This window comes from Ochotona curzoniae, unplaced genomic scaffold (assembly GCF_017591425.1).
Source record: "Ochotona curzoniae isolate NIBS_2020 unplaced genomic scaffold, NIBS_Ocur_1.0 contig_2071, whole genome shotgun sequence".
Classification (NCBI taxonomy): Eukaryota; Metazoa; Chordata; class Mammalia; order Lagomorpha; family Ochotonidae; genus Ochotona; species Ochotona curzoniae.
This window is the reverse complement of record NW_024465314.1, coordinates 208,555-233,476: the sequence shown is the minus strand read 5'-3', so window position 1 is coordinate 233,476 and position 24,922 is coordinate 208,555. Positions and strand designations below refer to the sequence as shown.

Sequence of the window (24,922 nt, the reverse complement as noted above, 5' to 3'; positions counted from 1 at the left end):
AGGTTGTATCATTATAGGGGTGACAGCCTGGCCTGGGAGGGCTCTTCCCCAAGAGGTATAGACTGACAGGCCCAGAAGGAGAAAGAGTACCCTGGGGCTCTGCTGAGCAGGTTGTCAGGCCACAGCTCAGCTTACGAGCCAGGTTCATGACCGATGGAAGAGAAAATGTTATAAAGTAGAAAAAATCATACCACCATGTGTTTGTGTATGTGTGCTTACATATGAGTGTCTTTTTTTAAAAAAAAGATTTATTTATTTATTTATATTGGAAAGGCGGATATACAGAGAGGAAGATCTTCCATCCTTTGATTCACTCCCCAAGTGACTGCAACAACTGGAGCTGAGTTGTTCTGAAGCCAGGAGTCAGGAGCCTCCTCTAGGTTTCCCAAGCAGGTGCAGAGTCCCAATGCTTTGGGCCATCCTCGACTCCTTTCCCAGGCCACAAACAGGATGTTGGATGGGAAGCAGGCCTGCTAGTATTGGAACCAGTCTCCATATGGCATCCCTGCGTGTGCTAGGTGAGCTGCTAGGCCATTGTGCAGGGCCTGAGAATGTGTCTTTTATTTTTCTTTTGTATCCAGAAAGTGAGCAACTAGAAAATAGTTTTTTAAAAAAAGGTTTATTTATTTTTACTGGACAGATTTACAGAGAAGAGAAACAGAGAGAGAGAGAGAGAGAGAGAGAGAGAGAGATCTTCCATTAGCTGGTTCGCTCTAAAAATGGTTGCATTGGCCAGGTCTGAGCTGATCTATAGCATGGAGCCAGGAGCTTCCTCCAGGTCTCCAATGGGGGCTGTCTTCTGTTTTTTCAGGTGCAATAGCAGGGAGCTGGTTCAGAATTGGGACTTAAATAAGTGCCCTTGTTGTGTCAGATTTCGAAATCTCCAGAAAATCAAGTCTGATGTCGGTGCTAAGGAATAAAGGTGGTTTATTCAGGGGAACCTAGGTCTCCCAGCCACCCCCGACCCAGTCCAGCTGGGCTGGAGGGGGAAGGGCCACTGTAGCCGAGGCTGCTGAAGGAGCAGCAGGACAGGAAAAAGAGAGAGAGAGAGAGAGAGAGAGAGAGAGAGAGAGAGAAAGAGAAAGAGAGAGAGCCCTCACCCCCGGCCAGTTGAGCAGCCCAGGGTTCTTATAAATTTCAGGCTATTAATTATACAGTCATGATTTAGCAGGCTTCTATTGGTGGGTTTGAAGAAAGCAACTTCCAAAAAGTACAAACTGATGAGCTATAGGGTAGTGGGTCTTATCTAACACCAGGGACCTCCTTCCTGAGGAGTGGTCTGCCTACGTGACCTGTTAGGTAGCCTGCCAGGTGTCATGTGGACTGTCAGGCCTGGAGTTCACACAGCCCTCAGCCAAGCCATTAAGGCAGAAATCACCAAAGTCAAAAATATATAGATTCTTCACCCTGATAGGATGAAGGTGTCTCGGGTTGCAGCTTAATCCAGTATGTCATAGCAGCTGCCCCAGCTGTCGTATTTTAAAATAGTAACGCGTTTAATTTACTTTGCGTTGCCTGTCATCTTATGGCTGAAACTCTTATTCAAAACTAAGTTGAAAGTACTAGAACTACTAAGAGTTATGACCTACTTGCTAACACGGAAGTGAAATGTTAAACTCAACACTATTAGGATCATTTATTTCAGGGGGAAATCATTGGTGTCTCAGTGAACACACTCATGTTAGAGCTGCAGGGTTCTGGGTTCTGGGAGAAGGATTGCTGCTTGCTGCCCTCCTTTCCAACCTCACAGGGCTCTGTGGGTGTGTTTCACAGAAACTGCCCTGGGCTGGGTACCCCTACCTCTGCCTGATAAGCAGGGCAAGTTCTGGGCTACAAGATGAGAGGAGCTTCAGGCAGTATATCAAGTGGAGGCTCTGATAGTCTGTGTTCCTTTGCCAGCTCTTCCTCACTTTGGGTCGTTTGGAACTGGGGCTGGGCTGGGAGGGAGAGTGGGGACACTGGAAGGTGCAGTCTCCCTGCAGCTCTACCTTCTGCTTCCTCTGGGAAGTTCCTGGATCTGGACATGACAGGGCTCATGTTCTACTCTGCCTGTTTACAGGTGTGGCAAGAAGGTGGCAGGCAGCTAATGTGTGTAGCTTAGATCCTGACAGCTAATCCACACTGAGTAAAATGTAGCTGTTTCTTTAGCATCTCTGGGCCTTGGGAAACCCCCCCTGACGGGCAGTGCAGGTGGTGACTGAGAGGAGGGGCTGAGGAGTGGCTGGAGCTGTGAGGGCTGTGCTGCTGCCACTCCCCGGGCAGCTATAGGGATGTCCATTTCCTTGTTCATGCTGAGAGCAGGGAGCAAGGTCCACAGGGTGGGTACTTCCTGCTGGGGCAGCTTTCACTTTAAATGGTGCCAGGGACTAGAGACGAGCTGACGCTTGTGGCTGGGATGGCATAGTGGTCCTGGGGTCAGGGCTCTGCAGAAGCTGCTGCAGCTGTGCCCACTCTGCTGTTCTGGTCTCCTGGGAGCCCAATGTCTCCTGGGAGTAGCTGCCCTGGGCCCAGAAGTGCACCAGGCAGAGGATTCAGTGGATCTGAGTGCAGTCCAGGGCAGGTGCAAGCTTGGAGGTGTGGACTGCTGGGGTCTCTGTGAATTTGTTGACTTTAGAGAGCCTGCAGGAAGTCACAGCTGTTCACACTGAGGACAAAGAAAAGCAGGTAAGCTGGGCTGAGGACACCTGTGGGGGAGGAGGAGGAAGGCAGGGAGAAGCTGGCTGGGAGGAGGCTCAGAGTGTGAGGCAGAGGGTGGCTGGAGGGGGTGGCTGGATAAGTGTTGCTCAACGAAGACCAGGACAGCGTTGCTGATCATAGTGCCTTATGTCATTACTTTTCATTATATTTCTCAGGTACTAAGACAAGGTCAGGTTCTAACCTCTCATAATGACTGTACTGATACAAAGTCGTGCAGCTCTCACTGCATGGTGGGTGACGCTGCTACCTCCTCGTTGGCAGAAGGAGGAACTAAGTCCTGGAATGCCAAGGACCATGGCTGAAGTGGCGACACTGAAAGTGGTTGAGCTGCATGGAGCCTAGCAGAGGGGCCCTTGAATCTGTCCTCCAAGGACCAAGGCTGCCCTCTCTCCCTTTCTCCTACAAAGAGTAGGTGGCATCTTGTTCTGACCAAGGCTCATGTGCTTGTCTCTGTGGCCTCATCACTGGGTCCTTTGATGCTCCTGGAGAAATCTCCCTGTGTAGAGAGTGAGGATTCTCCTGTCAGTGGGAATTGCCTGGTTACCTGTTCACTGCAGGGCATATCCTGAGGAAATGGAGGAAGGAGCCTGGATGGGATTCCATTTGAGGTGATGTTAGAGCCCACAAGCCAGACAGGTTGTTGTGCGCCTGTGATGAGCACACAGGCTCCATGAGGATGGGACTATCTCTGATGCTCCTCTGCTGTCCTCTGCTGTCAGGGTCTTTTGGCCCCACATGGCTGGCATGTGGATCGTGTAGGGCATGTTTTAATCTATGAGGGCTGATGGGTGACACTGGCCTTGCTGTTAACATCTAGGACCTTCCCTCTGTGCTGGACCTGCCTCCTTCCTGCCCAGTGCTTTGTCCTTCACTGTCCTCTGACAACATGGAATGTGGCAGCTGCCCCTCTCTGCTCTGCAGTCTTCCCTCCCTGCTTCTCCTGGTGCAGCTGCCCACATGGGGCTCTGCAGGTGAGTGTGTTCCCATCTTTCCTCCCGATCTCCCTGGGGTGGGAGGAGTCCTTGGTGCTCTGTGCCAGGATGGAGTGAGGTGTGTGGCTCAATTTTGGAAAGAGGATGGCGCTCCCCACCCTGATTGTCCTTTCTCATTTAAGAAGAGACACTGACCATCAGGGGAGTGTGAGGGATGTTTTCAAGCGTTCAAGGATCTTTATGGGCTCAGCCTGTGGCTCCCAGTGTTCTCAGTCCTGTGTCTCTGTCCACAGCTATGTTCCAGGTGATTGGTCCCTCCAAGCCCATAGTGGCAGTGTTGGGTGGTGATGCCATTCTGCCCTGCTCCCTGTGGCCACCCATGAATGCAGAAGACATGGAACTGTGGTGGTTCCGTTCCACATTCACAGAAGCAGTGCTCGTCTATCAGAATGGTCAGGAGCTGGACAAGGAGCAGCTGCCCCAGTATGCAGGGCGGACCTCACTGGTGAGGGATTTCCTCTCTCGGGGTGAGGCTGCTGTGTACATCCAGAACATACAGGTTTCAGACAATGGCAAGTACACTTGCCTCTTCAAGCAAGGAAGACTCTCTAAAGTGGCCATTTTAGACCTTCAGGTGGCAGGTTGGTAACTTGATTTGTATTCTAGAAGCCTTGGTAATACTGGATTTGGGAGGAAACTCATGTAATTCAGCATCTCATTTCGCATATGAGGGAAAGGCAGCTCATTCATTCACTGATACACTCTCTAAATATAAACTTTGTTTGAGAAGATCCTAGGTTGTGCCATGCTTTGTTTTGGATACCAAGGACCCTGTGTAGTTTATGATCCAGAGGCTGAGACAGAAGCAAGGAAAATAAATGAGTAGTTTGATGATGTTAGAATGTAATAACTGACCAGGAACATCAAGTGGAGGGAATCTGGCTGTGGGCAGTGGAGCGAGGGCATCCTGTGGGTTCAGATGAGGCCTCAGTGTTGATCTCAGCATGACTCAAAGGAAGTGGCTCTCTAATTGGATATTTGGGTGAGGGGGGCAGAACAAGCTTCAAAGTAGGGAGGTATGCAGTGTGAAATCTTTGGTACAGGAGATGTCTAGCATGCTCTGGGCATACAGGGAGGCCATTGTGTTGTGTGGGTAGAAGGGATGATGGGGGATGGCAATGTGACAATGTGCAAGGACAATACTGCAACAAGGAGCTAGATATTCCTGGAGTAGCAGTGCCCACTGACCAGGGAAAAAGATCATTTGGCAGAGGCACTTCTACTTATACACAGGCACTGCGGTAAAAATCCCTGGATCCTCTGTGGATTGAATGTGAGAAGGATGGCAATTGTAAGACACATGACCATAGCCCTCCACAGTAGTCCCAAGAATCCTTGTGACAGTGTGTGTGGGTCCTGTGGAGCAGATTGTGGGGTTTGAGCTAGAGGCAGAGGGAAGGGGTTTTGAATGTGAGACAGATATCAGATGGCTTCAGCTGTGTGTGCTGTGCTGGGATTGTGGATGAAGAATAGGGAAATTTGGACAGCAGTGGTGAAGGATTCTCTTTGGTGGGTGTGAGGATGTGGAATGGAAAGTGAGTGAGGGGCCATGGAGGGCAGTCTGGGGTGGAGAGGATCAGTGTGTGACCTCAGGCAGCAGCATGTGCTGCTAGAGCAGGTGTCAGCCATGGGGGATGTTTAATAGCCTGATCTAATTCATGAGTTCACTGTAGACAGAGAGTTCAGAGGGGGAGGTGGGGACTGCAGGGACTGTGAGGGTTTACCTTGGCTGCTTGTTCTTTGTGGTGGGAATATTGGTGATTATGTGTCAAGGAAGATTCCCACGATAATACTGTGTAAGGAACAGCCAGGAAATCTCAGTGGAATATTGCAGAATTAAATATAGGCACTGAGGGATTTAAACTAACCAGAGTTGGGCTTGGCTAATCTCATTTGTGTAACTCACACATTGTTGTTCCGGTTGTGGAAGTGATATCAAAATTATCGTTGTTTCCAGGAAATATCCTGCCAGCAGAGGTACTAGAGGAAGACAACACTTTGCTGAGAATCACACCTGAACACATTGCACGATATAGGAACTGAACTTCACTGCTTGTGAAGACAGAAAGAAAGCTTTCTTTTTGTTGTAGACAAGCAGGTCCAATATGCATTCCATACCTTTAAAGACGTTACATTTTCATTTTTTCCACTGGGTCTTTGACACAGTGGCACCCAAGGGCAAATTGGGCATGAGAGGGAAGAAACAGATATATTAAAGGAATAGAGAGACCCTGGAGTGTAGCAGCCCGTCATGCTGGGTGCAAACTCTGGTTTTTGTCTTGTGACCTTGGTTTTCTTTTCCTTTTCTGTCTCATTTTGGGCCTGGAGGGTCCTGAGCTTCAGTCTGGCGGAATTCATTGCCAGTCAGCACTCTGTGATCTCACAAGGACCAGTGACCTTCTCTGAGTATGTGTCCTTGATGTGTGGTGATGTGAGCCTCTGCCTGGTCCCAGATGGAACCCACTGAGAGCCATCATGTAGATGCTCAGCTGCCTGTTCCTCTACGCCAGGTCTGTCTGGAGTTTGGCCCCTTTACCTCCTGTGGGTGAATGTGCTGGGTCCCCGGTTCCTGGCTGACAGGGATACCCTAGCACTAAAGCTTAATGAAAACTTGCAATGCCATCAAATCTGTGATAAATAAAATGATTGTAGCCACTGATGCGGCCACAGGCTGCTGGGCCCTTAGTGGCTCTTATCAGGCTATCTTGTTTCTGTTTCTGAAGCAATGAGGGCCTTATGCATGGGTCCAGAGCAGTCAGAAGTATCAATTGTTGAATGAATGGCTTAGAATGTGCTCATCAGGAGGGAGCTGGATTGGACACAGTGGGAACTCGAACCTAGCACTCAGATTAATCCTCCAATAACAAGGCTTGAAGCACTGAATTTCACATGTAATTCACTTACAATTTACCTGGTAATTTTAATGGTTAGTTGCTTTTATCTGGAGGAAATCTCTACTTCTTCTAGTTTATATTAGAAAGTGGTTACTCCACATGGTGAGGCCCTGATGCTTGCACAGAAAGAGGGAGAGGAGAGTTGAATCCTTTGATTGTGCCATTTCAGCCTGCTGTCTCCTGGGCAGTGAAAGACATTCCTGGGTCATTTAGCCATCAAAAGGCCTGTCTAGTATGATTTTTAAAAAAATTTTTATTATATTTTTGACAATCATTACATAGTTACTTAGGGCAAAAAGGTTCAAGCGCTACATGAATGTGGATAAGACTAGTATTTTTTCCATTTTGTTTCCTTCATGTTTAATGGTGGGTATTAAGGTCCTTGCTGTAGGATGTTTCAGCCCAGCCATGGTTTGTCAATACCGACATATGGCTCACACATGGCTCAGTAGGTGTTGAGACTCTGCCTAGTCCATCCCACATCTACCCTGGTCCTCCAGGACACCAGAGGGTGTTGGAGTCTGGCCCAGGTTAGTGCATCCATTCACAGTCCACATTTGTGCCCAGGGAGACTACAACTGTTTCCTGATCAGAATGCAGCCCCCATTCCAGCCCATGTGCTCCTTGGTGGGAACCTCAACCCAACTAGGGTTGTCCCCTTAGCTCCCTAGCCGCGCCTGCTCCCAGCCATAGATCATGTGCATGCCAGTGGTTACTCTGACTCAGCTTGGCACAGCCCCTCACCTGTCCCGAATCTGTCTTATACACTGTGGCTTAGCGTCTCTGGCTGATGTGGACCAGTAGGTACAGAAGCTTAGCTCAGCATGACATGTGCTCCGTCCTGGTCTCTAGTTTCCTTTGGGCTGAGGTTTGCCCAGTCCTGCCTGGTCCACCCTATTCCATTACTAATTCACACATTACCCAGCTGTTGGAGCTACTTGGACCAGCTCATCTGACCCCCAGGTCTGGACCACATGTTCACCAGTGGGAGTTGCCAGGGGAGTTTCCCGCTTCCTCCACTTAATCCACTCTGCAATCCAGTCCTCATACATGCCATTGGGTTTAGGCTAGTTCCCGACACAGTCTGGCCTTCCATTTGGCCTTGTATGAGCTGGTGATCATTGCAGCACGGCCCACCTCACACCCTATTCTTGATGCACATTTGGGTGCTGCTGCCTTGACCAGTCCAGACTGTTGTGGATTCCTTACCTGTGATTGATGGCAGGCTCCTTGGTCACACCTAGGTTAGTCCATCACCACCCCAACTCTTGAGCTAACCAGTGGGACTAGAATTTCCACAGGGTGTGGCCGACACATCCCCCACAGAATCTACCCCCAGATTTGTTTCTCGAGTGCTAGTTAATGTAATGGTCTGCTTAATGTGACCCTTCTCCTGATCCAATATTATGTCAGGACAGGATATAATTCTACTGGACAAGCCCCGAGCAATAGCTTTTGCATGACTGGTATTTGGTGGTCAGTGTTGTTCAGTGATTACAAGTTCTACAAAGGAAGAGTTACTGTCTTTAGGATTGATTCACATCCTAGAACCACAGTGAGTTCAACCTGGAGTTATCTTAGCAACGATTCAAACAACCAAAACCCCAGAGGTCCATGCTGGGCGACCATCAGGCAGAGCCTGGTGCCAAATGGCGTATGTCTACCAGGGACAGCTCACCATGTGCATGTTTTGGCTGTTGTCTAGACTCCAGGCATGAGACGCCCCGTACTGAGACCCGGTCTCTCTAGTTTGTAAAATGATAACGTCATATTCAATACAAGGAGAGGTGATCTAAAGTAAACAGTTGCAGAAAAAAAGAAGATGAGGGAATTTCTCATCTTATTTACAACAGGGAAAATGAAATCTTATTCTAATTGCTGTTTGTCCTTTCCATCAGCTGAAGAGGTCACTGTGAGACCATAAGCTGAGTGTGCTCACGTTTCTGTTGGTCAGATGACTGTTGGCTCTCCTAGGGCATCCTCAACCAGAGCGCCTGGGTGACCAGTGACATCCCAACAGTCCTGTCCTCCAGGGCCTACCCCAGGCACTTTGTTCTTGTGGAAATGGCTGAGAGTAAACCAATAACACAAGAACATTCCCAGCCTGTGCTTAAGCCACATTATTCAGTTTTTCATTGGTCAAATTGAGTCACATGATGAATTTCTGAGTGTTAATCAATTACAAAGCACATGGCAAAGAACTAGCTCAGTATAAAGAAGGATAAAGTTTAAGAGGTACTTTATGATCAATTGATCTCTAGGATGTCAAAATTGTGAATTCAGTGCTCAACATTTGAGTTTCAAATGTTTGTAAGGCAATTGGTTGAGATAACACACAGATACATGGATATAAGGAAGGGAGCTGGGGAGACAGAGTTGTTGATTGGTGTGGTTTTGCAAGTGATTTCCAGAGAGGCAGTATGTGTAGAAGCAGATGTCAAAGGCAGTGAGGTGAGAAGGGTAGAGCATCAAGGAAGAGTCCTGGGACCCAATAGCTTCTGTTATGTAGGACCCTGAGTCATAAATGCCCCCTCAGCTTGTTCCTCCTAAAGGTCCCAGGGCTCTTGGCCTCCTTCAGGGCATGCTCTTCTTATGGGGTCTCCAGAATGCAGCATGCATGACTCTACCTGAAGTTGGTCAACACTAGAACCTTGCTGAAACTGTGGGTTCCCTATGGTTCCCAAAGACCTCCTCAGCTCTCCTCCTGCAGGCCTGGGCTCTGCCCCACAAGTGCACATCGAAGGGCCAGAGACGGATGGAGTTCGTGTGGTGTGCAAGGCTTCAGGGTGGTTCCCGAAGCCCCAGGTGCAGTGGAGAGATGTCCGTGGAAAGAAGTTCCTGGAGTTCTCTGAGGCCCACACCCAAGATGCAGCAGGTCTGTTCAGCGTGGAGGCTGCTCTGGTGGTGAGAGACAGCTCTGCAGGGGATGTGACCTGCTCCATCCTCAATCCCATCCTGGGTCAGGAGAAGGTCATGGCCATTCCCATCCCAGGTCAGTGCTATCTGTCTTTCCCAGCATGGTTGGAGAGGTGGTGTCCCTGGGTGTGCTGGTTGGGCTTGGGTCCTCCCCTAACTGTATCTCCTGGGCACAGAGCCCTTCTTTCCTCAGGCCTTTTCCTGGAAGGCAGCTTTCGCTGTGAGCCTGACTGTGCTGGGGCTGCTACTTGTTGGAGCTGGCTGGGTCACCAAGAGAGAGCATTCTGCAAAGGTGCGGGAAAGGCAGAGACAGAAGGATCTGTGCCGGGCTAAGGAGGAAGACCAGCAGGCAAAGGAGGAGGTGCTGAAGTCTGGAGGTAGGGAGGAAGGTTTCAGAAGGGCAGGGGTGGCAGTTGGTGCATAGAGGGGACAGCCTGACATGACTGGAGTCCATGGGGCAGCTCTCAGAGGACATCCAGGGTATGAGGTGTGGTGGGTCTGGAGTGAGAGCTGTGTATAGCACAGAGCAGAGGGCTTTCCTGTGGGGTCTTCAGCACATGGTCTCTCCTCTTCCTGATGTGGAGTTCATGGTGTTTCCACTCTCTTTCAGATGAGCTCCAGGCAGAACTCGGTAAGCTCTGCTCTCTCTCCTGAGCTCTGTGTTTGCTGGAGAGAATCCTGTGGCTGTCAGCTCACCTGTTCCCTGTGTGGTGCTTTTCAGGTCGGAGGAAGGCAGCATTCCGGGCTGGTGAGTGACTTTGCAAATGATTTGTGGTTTCCTGTCCCAGCCCTGCCTGGCTGTCCCCTCTCCTTGTTTTTGTCCTGGCACAGAGATATGGACCCCTTCTTGGGGGGGCAGCAGGGGCATTGGTGGTTGGCTAATCCTGGATCAGTGTGTTTTACCATCCATGCAACTGTTTCTCATCTCTGCTCTAAGCCCAGGGTGCAAACCTAGGCCAAGGATTTCGTCCTGCCACCTGAGTTTTATTCCAACTCTGACATGTGTCCCTCACATGAGTATTGCTACTGTCTTAGCCTGCAATGTACCAAGCTTGTGTGTGCATCAGGAATCCCAAAGCAGGTGTTCTAGGTTTTATGGGAGGTGGGATATGAGTAAATGTCACACTGGGCTTGGGAGTGTGACCTGCTTCCTTCTCAATGTGTCAGCAGGGTGAGGCAATTAGTCCTGTTCTGCACAGGTGCAGGTGTGAATGGATGGGTAGAGGACAGGGCTGCTGACCAGTTCTAGCGAGTCATGGAGGTTATGAATTTTTGTGAGACTATTGGTGTCTGGTGTCTCCCTCTTTCCCTCCCTTCCTCCCTCCCTCTCTCCCTCCCTCTCTCCCTCCCTCTCTCTCTCTCTCTCTCTCTGTCTGTCTCCATATTTATGTTTATACATGTTTAAGATTTACTTCATATTTTTCTAATTTTTACTTGGGGATGTGAATTTCACATGTGAAGACAGAAGTTTTCCACTTGCTAGTTCACTTCCCCGATAGCCACAATAGCCAGTTCTGGTTGATGCTAAAGCCAGGGACCAGGAGCTTCTTCCTGATCTCCTATGTGGTTGCAGGGGCCCAAGTACTTTGGCCTTTCTTTTCTGCCTTCCAAGTTGGAGTAGCAGGGATCTGGATCAGAAGTGGCTCTGCTGAGGTTTGAATTTGAACCCATATTGAAATGTCATGCTGTGGGTGATGGCTTAGCCTGATATACCACACTGGAAATTCATTTTACTTTTTTGGTTTTAATTATTCCAATTTTTACTTTCTAGAAATGATACACAATAACTAATTGTCATACATATAGAGTCAATTATAATTTTCACTAAATATTTGGTGATGTACTCTTCTATCTGACAAGGAACACCGAGGGACACATGACACAGGAGTCTCTGTGTCCTGAGGCTCAGGCAGCGAATTTTATAGTAAAAGTCCCACAGCAGTGGGTCAGAGCAGGCTTCCCGATGTGTGGCCCAGGAACTTCCCACAGTCCTCTGCTGGATGTCTTAACCTACAGGAGGCCACTCCTCTGCAGCCCCCCTCCTCCTGCTGTCTCTCCCCTCAGCACAGAGGGCAGGTGGGGGCTGAGCAGGTGGTGGCTGTAGTCTCACAGGTGTGTTTCCTTTCAGCCTGGAGGAAGGCGCAGCTGTATGCTGGTAAGTGAGCTGATGGTTCCTCTGCCTCCCCTCCCTCTGCCCTGCCCTGCCTTTCCCCTCCTCTGTGTGTGGATTTCCCCAGCATGGGAGGGACATCCCTGCTTTCCCTGTCCATGTTGTGGCCCCCAAGCAGGGACTCCTCCTTAGGAGCACAGCTCTTCTTCCATTTTGGGCTCTCCCTCTCCTGAAGGTCACTGTTAGGGCCACCCTCTGCAGGACCTTGTTCAGCTGGTATTTCTCATTGGGGTGGTGACCATGGTTAGAGAGTAGCAGGGTGACCCTGTTCAGATCAAGAATTGCTGGACTCTAGAAGACGCTGGAAACCACACCCAGCTGTTTGGATCTCAGATGTCAGTAAGAGGGTTGTTAGTTCTATGACCTTCTTATCCCCAAATACCTACACTGTAAGTACTAATTTCCCCCCGCCCCCCATGTCTTCCTGGTCCTCTGGGACGCTGTTCTCTTTGTTATGTGCTCTGACCACTGTCCAAGCTGTGTGTCTTCCTCAACACATCCTTGGTTGCTGAGGAATGAGTTACTCTGAGTACATGTTCCTAATCCTGGAAACCCTCCAGGATATTAGTGGATGGATTTCTGTGTTGGTGTGTATGAAACATCTGAAATTATTGCATCATTCTGAGTATTGCTCGATAGGGAGATGGGGAGAGTGAGAATGAGAGGCAGAGAAGGAGAAAGACAAGAGATTCCATGGCTAGTTTTCTCCCCATCTGCCATCAACAGCCAGTGCTTGGCCAGATCAAAGCTGCTGGTTGGGCACTCCTTCAGGTCTCCCATGTGATGTCAGCATCTCCCCTGCTCAGTGCTGCCTCTCAAGAGTGTCTTTAGTCAACACAAGTAGGAGTCATGTGTTGGAGTTGGGAACTGAACCAAACATTTCAGTGGCAGTAGTGAGTGTCTTAACCATTAGGTTGAGTACTGGCCCCTGTGAATGAAAATAATACTTGTTTGGGAGGAAGAGAAAGTGAGAAGGGACACACACTCTTACTTATTTATTGTTCCATTCCTTGAATGTCTGCAGTGGCCAGGGTAGTGTCAGGGCTGTGCTGGGATCAAATCTACGAGTGTGCAGCTCATTCTTGGTCTCAATATGGGTGTCAGGGATCCATTTACTTGATCTGTCACTTGTTCCCTCCCATGGTGTTCACTGACAAGAAGATGTAATTGGGAGTTGGAGTTGGATCTGGTCATCAAACCCAAGCACTCAGATTTGGAATGTGTCCTGTTACCCTGTGACTTTATTGTGAGCTATGAGGGCAAGTACCTGTCCACAAATAGGTGCTTTTTAAAAAAATTTTTTTAATGGTTTCTCCCTGTAGGTTGTTTTTTTTTTTTTTAAATAATCTTACTTATTTGATTAGATTAGAAAGCGTCAAGAGCTACAGGATGAAAGTGGATAATAGCATTGTTTTCCCACTAATATTGTCATTTTTTCCCTGTATCTGGGGTCAGGGGAGAAACAAAGTGAAAAGATCCACCGAGCCTCACACCCTTCCCAGATCCCCAACGTGAAGCATGCTCTGAGGTTCCCTCTCAAGGAGTTTTGATAGTTCAACAGTTCTGGATTTCTGCCAATCTTGCCATTCCAATTGCAATGAAACCTATTCAGAGTCCACTGGTTGACATAGTCTTTTTTTTTGTGGGGTTCTGAGCTCAGCAGTTCAGTCGGAGGAATCTCCAAAGAAACTTCATTTGAGATGATCCCAGATCTGATTCTTGTGGGAGTTTGCTAGTACAGGGTTGTACACTGTTGGTTGCGCCAACCACTTTAAGCACATGCTGGTCGTTGCTATTGCTGGGTCAGTTCTGTTTCCAGCCCTGTCTTCCTCATGAACCAACAGTTGTTGTAGTCCAGCTCGATCCTACCCACTTCATACTCGGTACTCATGCAAACCAGTAGGAGCTGCAGCCTAACTGGAGTGACTTCCCATAACTCCTACCAGTTCTGCCCCCTGCCCTGGTTCCCATGCTTGCCAGTATGTACCGCAGGCCTGTGCAGTCTGTTCCACATCCCATTTAGCTCTCGTACATGTCAATGGGCATTGAAGCCTAGTTCAACCCAACCAACCTACTATCCAGCCCACACACCTACTGGCAGGTGCCTTACTGTTGTTATGTGGTGCAGCCAGAGATAGTGGGCAAATGAAATTTGGCTGTGCTCCTCAACCTCTGTCCTGAAGGTGGGTCCTAACAGCAATGGAATAATTCCATCCTCATCCACTTCCCCCACATCCTAATTTAGCCAAGATTTTGGATACAGACAAGTCCAATTAGTCTAGGCATTTTCAGCTACAAGCCCAGTTCCTGTTCCTGCCCCTCCCAATGAGCACCAATTAACTTCTTAACTCACAACACTTAGGTGAGTCACAGGTGGGCAGGAGCAAATACCTATCAACTGAGAGGGGGTGGTATTGCATTGTTGTGTAACCACTCCCCTCACAAGCCCCTTTAAAAAGCCCAGGAAGCAGGGGCTCTCTCTCTCTCTCTCTCTCTTTCTCTTTCTTTCTGGCCAGCTGCTTACATTACGCTAGCACCTCGACTCTTGGCTGACCCAGGACAGGTGATCCCCTGAGCATGGTCCTTGTGTACTGCTTAGATAGAATAATGGTTGTAATAATGTTGTTTCTGTTTTGTGTGCTCTCAGGAGTTCCAGGAGAGGTGAGGCCTAGCAGTAGTGGAATGTGGGCAGAGAAGTCAGGGAAAGGTCAATGCCTGCACCTTTGTAAGTGTGTCCAGGGTCTTTGTGAGTGTGTCCTGGTTATTCGTTGCATGTCTCTTAGGGTAACCTATATTGCTGGGGAAGCTGGGACATAGGTTTTCAGCTTAATGGATGGACTTAATGTCCATTTGTTCCTTTTGGGATTATAATTGGTTAGCTTGCTGTATGGACTTGTGATTTGCCATTGTGCTCTATTGTCACCAAGCTTGGTTAATAAAGACTCTTTAATAAGCCTTAGACATGTCTGGTGTGATCTTGCTTGCACCCTGCAACACTGTCTAGCCATCCCTGCCCCTGTCCTGGTTTTCATGCTGTCCAGTGGGTGTGGTAACCTCGAGGGAGGTGAGCACTATCTCCCTCCCAGGCCACTCCCACTCCCAGATTATGCACTCTCCAGGTGGTTCTGGCATTTGACTTGACGGAATTAGCTCCCAGTGCCAGCATCTGCCAGCTGATGCTGTGATAAAGCCCAACCATCCCTCACCCACTCTTAATTTTTGCTTGCACCAGTCGGAACAGTCAGCCCACCCTGGCCCTTCCCTTATCTAGCTCACATGAGGCCCTGCTATCTAGCTCACAGGTGTTGTAGCCCTGCCTAGTCTGATCTGTCTCCATCCCGACTCATGCTTTCCAGTGGAAGTAGTTGTCCAGCAGGGGAGCCACATTTCCCTGTCCACTTTCCCTCCTCCCTCTGGTTTTCACATGTGCTGTTTGGGTGCTGCAGTCACATCTGGTACAGGCAACCTCACTTTGGCATTCCGTATTGTGGACTGGTTTTTATCGCAACTGAACCTGGCTCGACCCCCACTCTGTTCTGGTGCTTGGATTTGCCAGTGGTTGATGTGTACGGAGTCAGCCTGGTCTTTCCCCAAACTATGCCAAATGTATACCAGTGGGATAATTTCCATGGCCTGTTCTGGGCTGTTTCCTATCATATTTCTTGCACTTACCTGCAGGGACTGTGTCCTGCCAGAGGAGTTGCCCAGGCTCCTCCATCAGAACCTCTCCCAATGCCAGATTTTCACGCTTACCAGTGGGTCCATGAGCCAGCCCTACTCAGTTCACCTCCTGTCCTAGCAGGAACAGTGGCTTTTCCTGACTGGTCTTCAACCCAAATTGGTCCTTGCTGTAGGATGTTTCAGCCCAGCCATGGTTTGTCAATACCGACATATGGCTCACACATGGCTCAGTAGGTGTTGAGACTCTGCCTAGTCCATCCCACATCTACCCTGGTCCTCCAGGACACCAGAGGGTGTTGGAGTCTGGCCCAGGTTAGTGCATCCATTCACAGTCCACATTTGTGCCCAGGGAGACTACAACTGTTTCCTGATCAGAATGCAGCCCCCATTCCAGCCCATGTGCTCCTTGGTGGGAACCTCAACCCAACTAGGGTTGTCCCCTTAGCTCCCCAACCGGGTCTATTCCCAAGCTTAGATCATGTGCATGCCAGTGGTTACTCTGACTCAGCTTGGCACAGCCCCTCACCTGTCCCTAATCTGTCTTATACACTGTGGCTTAGCGTCTCTGGCTGATGTGGACCAGTAGGTACAGGGCCTACTTGGTATGAGCTGTGCTTCAGCCTTATTTCTGTTGTTTCTTGTGAGTTAAGGTTTGTTCGGCCCGGCCCATTCTGTCCTCTTCCAGTTGTAGCCTTGCCCACCCCACATCCTGTTTTAGGATGTACATTTGGGTGCTGCTGCCTTGACCTGCCCTGACTGTTGTGGGTTCCCTTACTCGTGAGTGATGGCAGGTGGCACGGTCATATCTAGCTTAGTGCATTGCAATCCCAGTTTGCGAGCTAACCAGGGGAACTTGTATTTCCAAAGGGTTGGGCCCACACAACCCCACAGATCTACCCCCAGACCAAGTTCTTTCACATGTTGGATAGTGTCTTGACCTTCCCAAATTTGACCACTCTACCACTACACCACCCAGTCGGGTAATGGTACCTAACCCTGCCAAACAGGGCCCCATCCATAGCTTTGGTGAGGACTGGTATGTGGGCCTTCTCTGCTATTTTATAGGAAACTCTATTTACAAGTTCTTTCTCTGCCATGGAGTTATTTGTGTATTTTAAGGCAATCAATTTATGTTCATTAATTTTGTATTCTTAACTACTTATGAGTTCCAGTATTCTCTTGATTGGGTCTTTTGGTCCTCTTGTATATAGAATCATGTCATCTGTGAGCAGTGATAACTTTAAGTTCTCAGTTCTGATTTGTATTGCTTTAGTTTCCTTTTGTCTATTAGCTCTAGCTAGGATTTCCCAATACTATGTTTAATAGCAATGGTGAAAGTGAAAGTGGACATCCTTGTGAAGTTGTAGGTCTTTTTTTTTTTTTAAAGATTTATTTTTATTATTTTTTCATTGGAAAGGCGGATATACAAAGAGGAGAGACAGAGAGGAAGATCTTCCGTCCGATGATTCACTCCCCAAGTGAGCGCAACGGGCCGATACTATGCTGATCCGAAGCCAGGAGCCTCTTCCGGGTCTCCCACGCGGGTGCAGGGTCCCAAAGCTTTGGGCCGTCCTCGACTGCTTTCCCAGGCCACAAGCAGGGAGCTGGAAGGGAAGCGGGGCTGCCGGGATTAGAACCGGCACCCATATGGGATCCCGGGCATGCAAGGCGAGGACCTTTAACCACTTGCGCCACCGCGCCGGGCCCGAAGTTGTAGGTCTTAGCGGAAAAGCTTCCATTCTTTCCCCATTCCGTGTGATGTTTTTTGGATATTGCACTGATTAGTTGGGCTAATGTGTAATATATTTTGTTGTTTATTTTTATTTTTATTTTTTTAAAAGATTTATTTTTATTATTATTACTATTTTTTTATTGGAAAGATGGATATACAGAGAGGAGAGACAGAGAGAAAGATCTTCCGTCCGATGATTCACTCCCCAAGTGAGCGCAACGGGCCGATGCTATGCCGATCTGAAGCCGGGAGCCAATTCCGGGTTTCCCACGTGGGTGCAGGTTCCCAAAGCTTTGGGCCGTCCTCGACTGCTTTCCCGGGCCACAGGCAGGGAGCTGGAAGGGAAGCGGGGCTGCCGGGATAGAACTGGCGCCCATATGGGATCCCGGGCATGCAAGGCGAGGACGTTAACCACTTGTGCCACCGAGCCGGGCCCTATTTTGTTGTTTTTATAAAAAAAATCTCCTTGATGTATTGATCTTATGTATTGGGGTTTTGTTCTCCATTTGGTTTAGTTTTTCCCTTAGTTTGATCATTCCTTTTTTCGTACTAATCTTGAATATTTTTGCTGTTGTTTTATCATTTCTTAAAATGTATGGTTATCCTGTTTACTTTGTGCTTCTCTCATTTTTTGACATGAGTGTTGATTGAAATGGGCTTTCCTCCTAACACTGCTTTGATTGTGTCCCATAGTTTTGATAGCATATTGTTCAGTCTCCAAGTATTTGCATATCTTCTGGGGTATTTTGACTTGTTAGCCTCCAGTTTTACTCCATGATGGTCTGAGACGGTGCATGGGATGTTTGAATTTTTTAAGATTTGTGAAGTTTGTTTTGTTACTTTTAGTAAGTGTGTTTCTGGAGAAGGTTCTATGTAGTATTGAAGAAAAGTATATTCTGCATCTGTAGGATGAAAGATTGTGAAGGTGTGAATTAGGTCCATTTGTTCTATTGTCTGGGTGGGTCCTGTTGTTTCTTGCTGAGTTTCTGTCTTGTATATCTGTAATTGAGGTTAGTGTGGTATTAAGGTCCCCCACTATTATTATAGTGGAGTCTATTTTTCCCTTTAAATGCATTAATATTTGTTTCATGTAGATAGGTGCATTGGAGTTTGGTGCATATATATTTATTATGATTATTTCTTCTTGCTGGATGGATCCCTGAAGTATTACATGTCCTTCTTTACCTTTTAAAAATACTTTTCATATCAAAGTCTATATTATGTGATATTAGAATGGTTATACCAGCTCATTTTTCTTTTTCATTTGCCTGGAATATCCTTTTTTTCCCTTTCCCTTTCAGTTTCTGCTTAACCTTGTTGGTGAGATGTGTTTATTATAGATGATAATTAGATGAGTTGTTTTTTGATTCAGTGTGCCAATCTATGATGTTTGATGAGTTTAATCATTTGCCTTCAGGGTTAATATGAATAGGTAGTGATTTGGTTTTGTTATTTTGGCACTAGGTTTTTATTGACTTAGTCTTCTTTTGTCATTTTTGGGACGTTCACCATGTTTGCCTTTGGTGTTGATAGGTGGCATGCCTTTTCTCTGTCAGTGGGACATCTTTTGGTGACATTTCTAGGCCAGGTCTGGTAGAGGTAAAATCTTTAATATTTTGTTTGTTGTGGAAGTCTTTTTTTCCATTGTCAAAGTCAAGGAAAGCTCTACTGGGTAAGTTGTTCTGGGCTGGCATTTTTTCCTCCTGGGGTATGGAATATGTCACTCCATTCTCTTGTGGCCTATAGAGTTTCCTCTGTCAGTTGTGAGTCTGATTGTGATTTCTCTATAAATTAATAGACTTTTATGTGCATTTAAAAAAAGATCTATTTTATTATTATTAAAAAGTCAGATTTACAGAGAGAATGAGAGGCAGTTAAAGATCTTCGATCGACTTGTTCGCTTCCCCAGTGGCTGCAGTGTTTGGAGTTGTGCTGATCTGAACCAAGGTTCTAGAACTTCTTCCAGGTGTGCCACTCAGGTTGCAGGGTCCCAAGGCATTGGCCTGTCCTCTATTACTTTTCCAGGCCACAAGCAAGGAGTTGGATGGGGTGTGGAGCAGACACACAAACTGAGTGGGATCTGTCTGCATGGGATTCCTGTGCGTGCAAGGGAGGAATTTAGCTACTGAGCCATCATGCCCTCAACTACATATTTAAATATGTTTTCCTTAAGTTCAATAAAAGAGAGATTATGTTTTCCTTAAGTTTAACAAAAGAGAGATTGTGATGTGGTGATGTTTACTTTCAGTTATCTCTATTTGGAGTCCTATGCCCCTCCTGTGGTCTTTTTCTTTATTCTTTCTCAATATTAGTGAAATTCTCAATTATTTTTTAATTGAATATGTTTTGAATCCAGCTTCTCTTTCTCTTCTGAAACTCCTATAGCTCATTTGTTTAACCTTTTGTGTCCCTAAATTTCTGGAATATTTTTCTTAGCTTGACTCAGCTTATCGTCCAGTTTTATAGCATTTTATCATAATAACAGGCATCCTATAATTTTGGCATTCTTTCTTTTTCCTCACTCACTGGATTATTAAGGCTTTTTACTAAATTGTTATTTGCTATATTCTTCATTCCTAAAAATTCTGCTTGATTTTGTTTTAATGTTGCTATTACTTATGTAATGTATTCTTTAGATTCTTTATTCTTGTTTGTGTATTGTGTCTGTTTTTAATGAAGTGTAGAATAATTTTTTAAAATTGTGTATCTCCCAGTTCCTCAATGCCACCTTTGTTACATCTGAGGTTGACATTGATTTTTTGCTTTTTCTTGTGGAGTTGGAACCAAAATTCTTATTCTTTGTGCCTCTATCTGTTTTTTTTTTTTGCTCTTGGTCGTTATTATCGGATACCAGATTCTTCCCTTTGGGGCTTTTAAAAAATTCCTTTTTATTTATTTCAAATTGATTAATTTTATGACACAGTTCCATTGACTTCAGAATTTCCCCTCTTGTAGCTCACATTAAAAAAAAAAAGATTTATTTAATTTTATTGCAAAGTCAAATATACAGAGAGGAAGACAAACAGACAGGAAGATCTTCTGTCTGCTGATTCACTCCCGTAATGACCGCAATGACTGAAACTTCGCTGACCCAAAGCCAGGAGCCAGGAACCTCCTCCAGGTCTCACATGCAGGTACAGGGTCCTAGGGTTTGGGCAGTCCTTGACTGCCTTCCCAGGCCACAAGCAGGGATTTAGATGGGAAGCAGGGCAGCTGTGAGTAGAACCAGTGCCCATATGGGATCCTGATTCGTTCAAGGCAAGAACTTAAGCTGCTAGGCCATGGCATGGGCCATGAGCTCACTTTTAAGCTGTGTTGTTCACAGGTGTATAGTCAACTTTATTGGTCATGCTCAGTTTGCCATCACTCATACCACTCCTTCCAGAGACTTTCAGTCCCAGGCTCTCATGATGTGCTTCCACCATTGTCTCTCTAGCCCTGGCTCCTGGCTCATCACTCTCCACCCATTGTGATCCCATGCTGTGGCTGCACCATTGCTTGCTCAGCCTGTTTTCTGCTCTTGGTTTCAGCAGTGCCTGTGATTACGGAGACATCCCCTGTCCTGAATCACAGGGTTGTCAGTGTCAACATTGCACAGATTTTTCTTTCTTCTTTTTGTTAGAACATGCAGGTGATTAGGTCTATGGGGCAACATGGACCTATTTTTGATGGAACCCATGGCATGCTGAGTCAGTATTGTTTCCCCAGTGGGACCAGTGGGATGCATTGAGGCAAAAGTGAGTTCTCTTCTGGCTTAGCACATGTACATTTCATTGTTGCCACAAACTTTGCCTCAGAACACAAAATGGCACCTGATGTGTGGAGGTCAGAGCCATGAAGTCCACCCTGTTCCTGCACCTGATTTCCTGGGTTCTGCCACTCTGCTTCTGCTCACAGTCGGATGAAACATATCAGCAGAACAGGGAGTTCTATGGCTGTTTCCATCTCTTGAGTTTCTGGCAAAAATTTGCTATGAAAATTAAATGAAATGTGTTATGATGTTTATGAAACACTACTTCACATTTTGTGGTTTTAAAAGGTAAGTGCTGATCCTATTTCAAGCTCCTTTTCTTTCTTCTCTTTCTCTTATTTTGGTCAGGTGTGACAGTCATGGCACAGAACTTCCCAGTTAGTTGATAACGAATGCAAGTGAAACATTTATTTTTCTTCCGGAGATCACATGACCCAGGCCCACATTACATGTGATTTTGTTCCCATCAAGCAAATTAACACACATGGAAATCTTAATTTGTCTGAAAAAATGTATATGAGTGTTTGTACTATTTATAATCTTACCCATGGCCTGTCCATCAGAAAGACAAGTTTACTTTTTACTCCAAAGTTCTAATCTTGTTGCTGTGCTTACGTCGCAGCCTGCCTTCCCCTGGGCTGGGCAGATAATGCTCTCTCACTGTAGAGTCCTTAGTGTCTGAGCATGAGTAGAGTCTTTGCTTTGGTCAGTAGCTGCGCTTCTCCTCCCCAAGGAGGAGCATGGAGAGGGAAGAGATGCAGTGTCCTTGGGAGGTGTGGGAGAGTCTTCCTGTGCTCTCCTTTCATCCTTCAGGTGCTCATGCTGGAGATGTGGGGCTTAGCTGGTCCTTAAGCAGCTATCCTGTTGTCAGCTGGATAAGGGGAAGGACAGGTCTGGTCATTTAGGGTCACTGTTGTTGACTATACTGCATGACTTTGGAGTTCATGTTCTGGGTGACTTGGCTTTGAATGGGAAATTGATGTTCTATGTTGAGTTTTTCTTCCTCTTTCTCAGACCTTCCCTTGCCCACTGGTTTTCTGGACAGCTCTGACCCTTCCATCTCTCTCCACAGTGTGTGGGAACTTTTGGCTGTCCAGTTTTCCATATGCAGGTTGCAAGTGTCCTTGTGTTCTCTCCAGACACCTTCTCCTGGTAGTTCTACTGCACGTTGTGTATAGCATCCAACTGCATGTGATTGTGGGAGGTTTCTGTTTGCTGCGTAACAATGAGCTTGTTCTTGGTCACTTTTAAACTAACACAAATCTGTTGACTGAAGCTCTTTAGGCTAGAAATCTGAACAAATCTCAGTGGGATAATGGCTTGCAGGTCTCCATTCTTTCGGTGACTCCTGCCTCTTCCAGCCTCTGAGGTGACTTGCTTGGCTTGACTCAAGGCCCCAGTATTATGTGTGCAAATCTAGCATTGCTTACATCTTCCTGACCCCGTTTGTATCACAGTTTAACTTTCTCAGCAACACAGACTGGTAATGATTTCAGGGTTCATTTGATTAGGTTTAGCATATTGGATAATGCATGAGCTCTCAAAACATCAAATTCTTGAACTTTATGTCACCTGCAAAGCTTCCTCTTCCTGTCATATGATGTGTTTTAGGAGTTGTAGGTACACAGCATTGGGAATCAGCCTCTCTGTTCTACTTAGTTTGTGGTACCCTCACCACAATGTGTTAGAAGCAACCTAGAAGTTTAACTTAAACAGTGCTCTGCAAATGAATGTAGGGCTTGGAATTTTGCATGCCCTACATATTCCAGGGATATCTAGCTTTCAGTATGTTTTTGTGGCTAGGAGATTGAGTAGCACCTGTTGTTAATGAAATTTCTGTAAAGGCGTATCTGTTGAGGGCAGAGTCCAGTGTGTCAATCCTGGATGTTAGATTTATATTATATTTGGCCTTCACCGGAGGCTGCTGCATGCCGTGCATCTCTCTCTCTCTCTCTCTCTCTGTGTGTGCGTGCGTGTGTGTGTGTAGGAAGCTGTGTATCAGCTGAATGTATCCCAGCACATTTCTCCTTCACTCCCCACATCACTGTTTGAGAGGAGCAGGTGCTGAACTGACATGTACAATTTGTGCAGACGGTGATATAAATGTGTATTCTCTTACAGATTGGCGGAAAGAAGAGTTCCAGGCCTGTGAGTTCCTTCATGTTTTTTCTGGGTGCTCCTCCTGTGGTGCCCATGGCCCTAGCTTCTCCTTCACTTGTTGTGGTGATGTAGATGCTGGCAGCATCAGCAGTGGGGGGATGGAGAGTATGTGGAAGAACGCTTGGTCTGCTTCTTAGATTCTGGGACACATCTGACTCTCAGAGCATTGTGGTTCTTCCTCCTGGTTATAGGGCTGGGATGGCTTGGCTGATTGAGAATTCTCTCTGCAGGGTCTGCAATTCTGAATCCAGGCTCTGCCAAGGACAATGTTACTGTTTCTCCAGGAAGGACCTCTGTGACCTGGAGGAACAAAAAATTTGCTGATATGACGAACTCAAAGAAATCGGGCTCTGTGTTTGGCCTTGAGGGCATCACTTCAGGAAGATGTTACTGGGAGGTGGAGATCAAGGATGACATGAGAAGCTGGTGGTTGGTGGGGGTTACTGGGTCATATGTGGAAAGGTCAGTTGATATTAGCGCACCACCAGGTAGGACATCATGGATTGTAGGTCGTAGGAAATCTCGATATTTTGCCTTTTCTATGAATGAAGCAAGGTTTATATCAGTCAGGCAGGAGCCCCGCAAGGTTGGGATCTTCCTGGACTACAGTGAGGGTGATATCTCCTTCTATAACATGACTGATGGGTCCCACATAGTCTCCTTCCCCCCAGCTGTGTTCTCTGGACCCTTGTACCCATCCTTCAAGCTTCTTTCAGGAGATGTGACCCTGAGCATCTGCTCCCCATTGGGTGGGTCTGAGGGGCTCCCTGGGACCGTGAGTGATTCTCCTTCTTTGGAGGAGACTGTGAGGCCCCAAGGGGTGGGGATGAGTTCAGGCTCTGATGCTAAGGGTGCTCCCCCAGGGGCTGAGTCTCCATTACTTCCATGCTCCCCATAGGGTCCTTCCTGTTCTGACTCCTCAGTATGACACTCCTGTTGCTTCAGGCTCCCTGTGACTAATGGCCCTCAGATGAATCCCTGATGGTCACTGGTCTTTCTGCTCCTGTAGCTGTGAGGGTTGGTGTGTCAGACAGAGGAAGATGAATGTTGACTCTTGTTTGAAGTAGTTTAGGATAGGCCATATTATAATATGAAATTGTCATTTTTGGTATGAAAATTATTTCACAGGTCTAATAGGTTTAAAATTCACTTTTGACATGAAGGGAGCTGAGATATAAGATTTTTCTTTAAGATTTATTTTTATTGCAAAGTCAGATATACAGAGGAAGAGAAACAGAGAGGAAGATCTTCCACCTGCTGAGCCACTCCCCAACTGACCACAATGGTTTGAGCTGAGCCAATCTGAAGCCAGGAACCTGGAGCCTCTTCCTGGTCTCCGACACGATACAGGGTCCTAAGACTTTGGGCAATGCTTTCCCAGACCACAATCAGGGCACTGGATGGGAAGCTGGATGGGAAGCAGGGCTGCCTGGATTAGAACCAGCACCCATATGGGATCCCTGTGTGTGCGATATAAGGACATTAATGGCTAGGCTATTGCACTGGGCATGAAATCTGTGTTTTTTTGCAGAAGAAAAGAATTTTAAATATTCAGGTTGCGTCTGAGCAGAGGGACTAAGAGAATGACAGTGTTCCCACATCTATTCTGGGAGCATTTGCCTCACTGGTTGACAAAAGTTTGCCATACAAATATTGCATTGGAAATGAATGACGATGGATTGTAATATGAAGGAATCTAGGGTTTACATTGTGTACCTCCCTTTCTGGAATGGAAGAAACATGGCTGCTTTTCCACTCCTCAGTATATTCCTATGACCCATGAACACACTGTGGTATGTTAATACAGGGAATCTGAGGATGAGGGTTTGGATTCTCCCTTTGTGTCAACACGGTAACCGAGGGAAGAAGAGAACTGTTATCAGAATAGGCAGTGAGTAGTGCTCAGATGAAAAGGAAGAGAGAATATTC

At 46.9% G+C, this 24,922-nt stretch overlaps 1 protein-coding gene across 1 annotated transcript in view; it reads left to right on the top strand.

Annotated features, from left to right (window-relative positions):
* The first annotated feature begins 3,924 nt into the window (after positions 1 to 3,924).
* The window catches only part of LOC121150200 (butyrophilin subfamily 1 member A1-like), a 35,481-nt gene continuing 14,483 nt past the window's right edge, over positions 3,925 to 24,922 (top strand). Inside the window, exons 1-5 of the mRNA XM_040970909.1 lie at positions 3,925 to 4,270; positions 9,294 to 9,575; positions 11,628 to 11,654; positions 22,955 to 22,981; positions 23,224 to 23,742. Of these exons, the coding sequence (XP_040826843.1) occupies positions 3,925 to 4,270; positions 9,294 to 9,575; positions 11,628 to 11,654; positions 22,955 to 22,981; positions 23,224 to 23,742 (1,201 nt within the window). The remainder of the gene's footprint in view (positions 4,271 to 9,293; positions 9,576 to 11,627; positions 11,655 to 22,954; positions 22,982 to 23,223; positions 23,743 to 24,922) is intronic.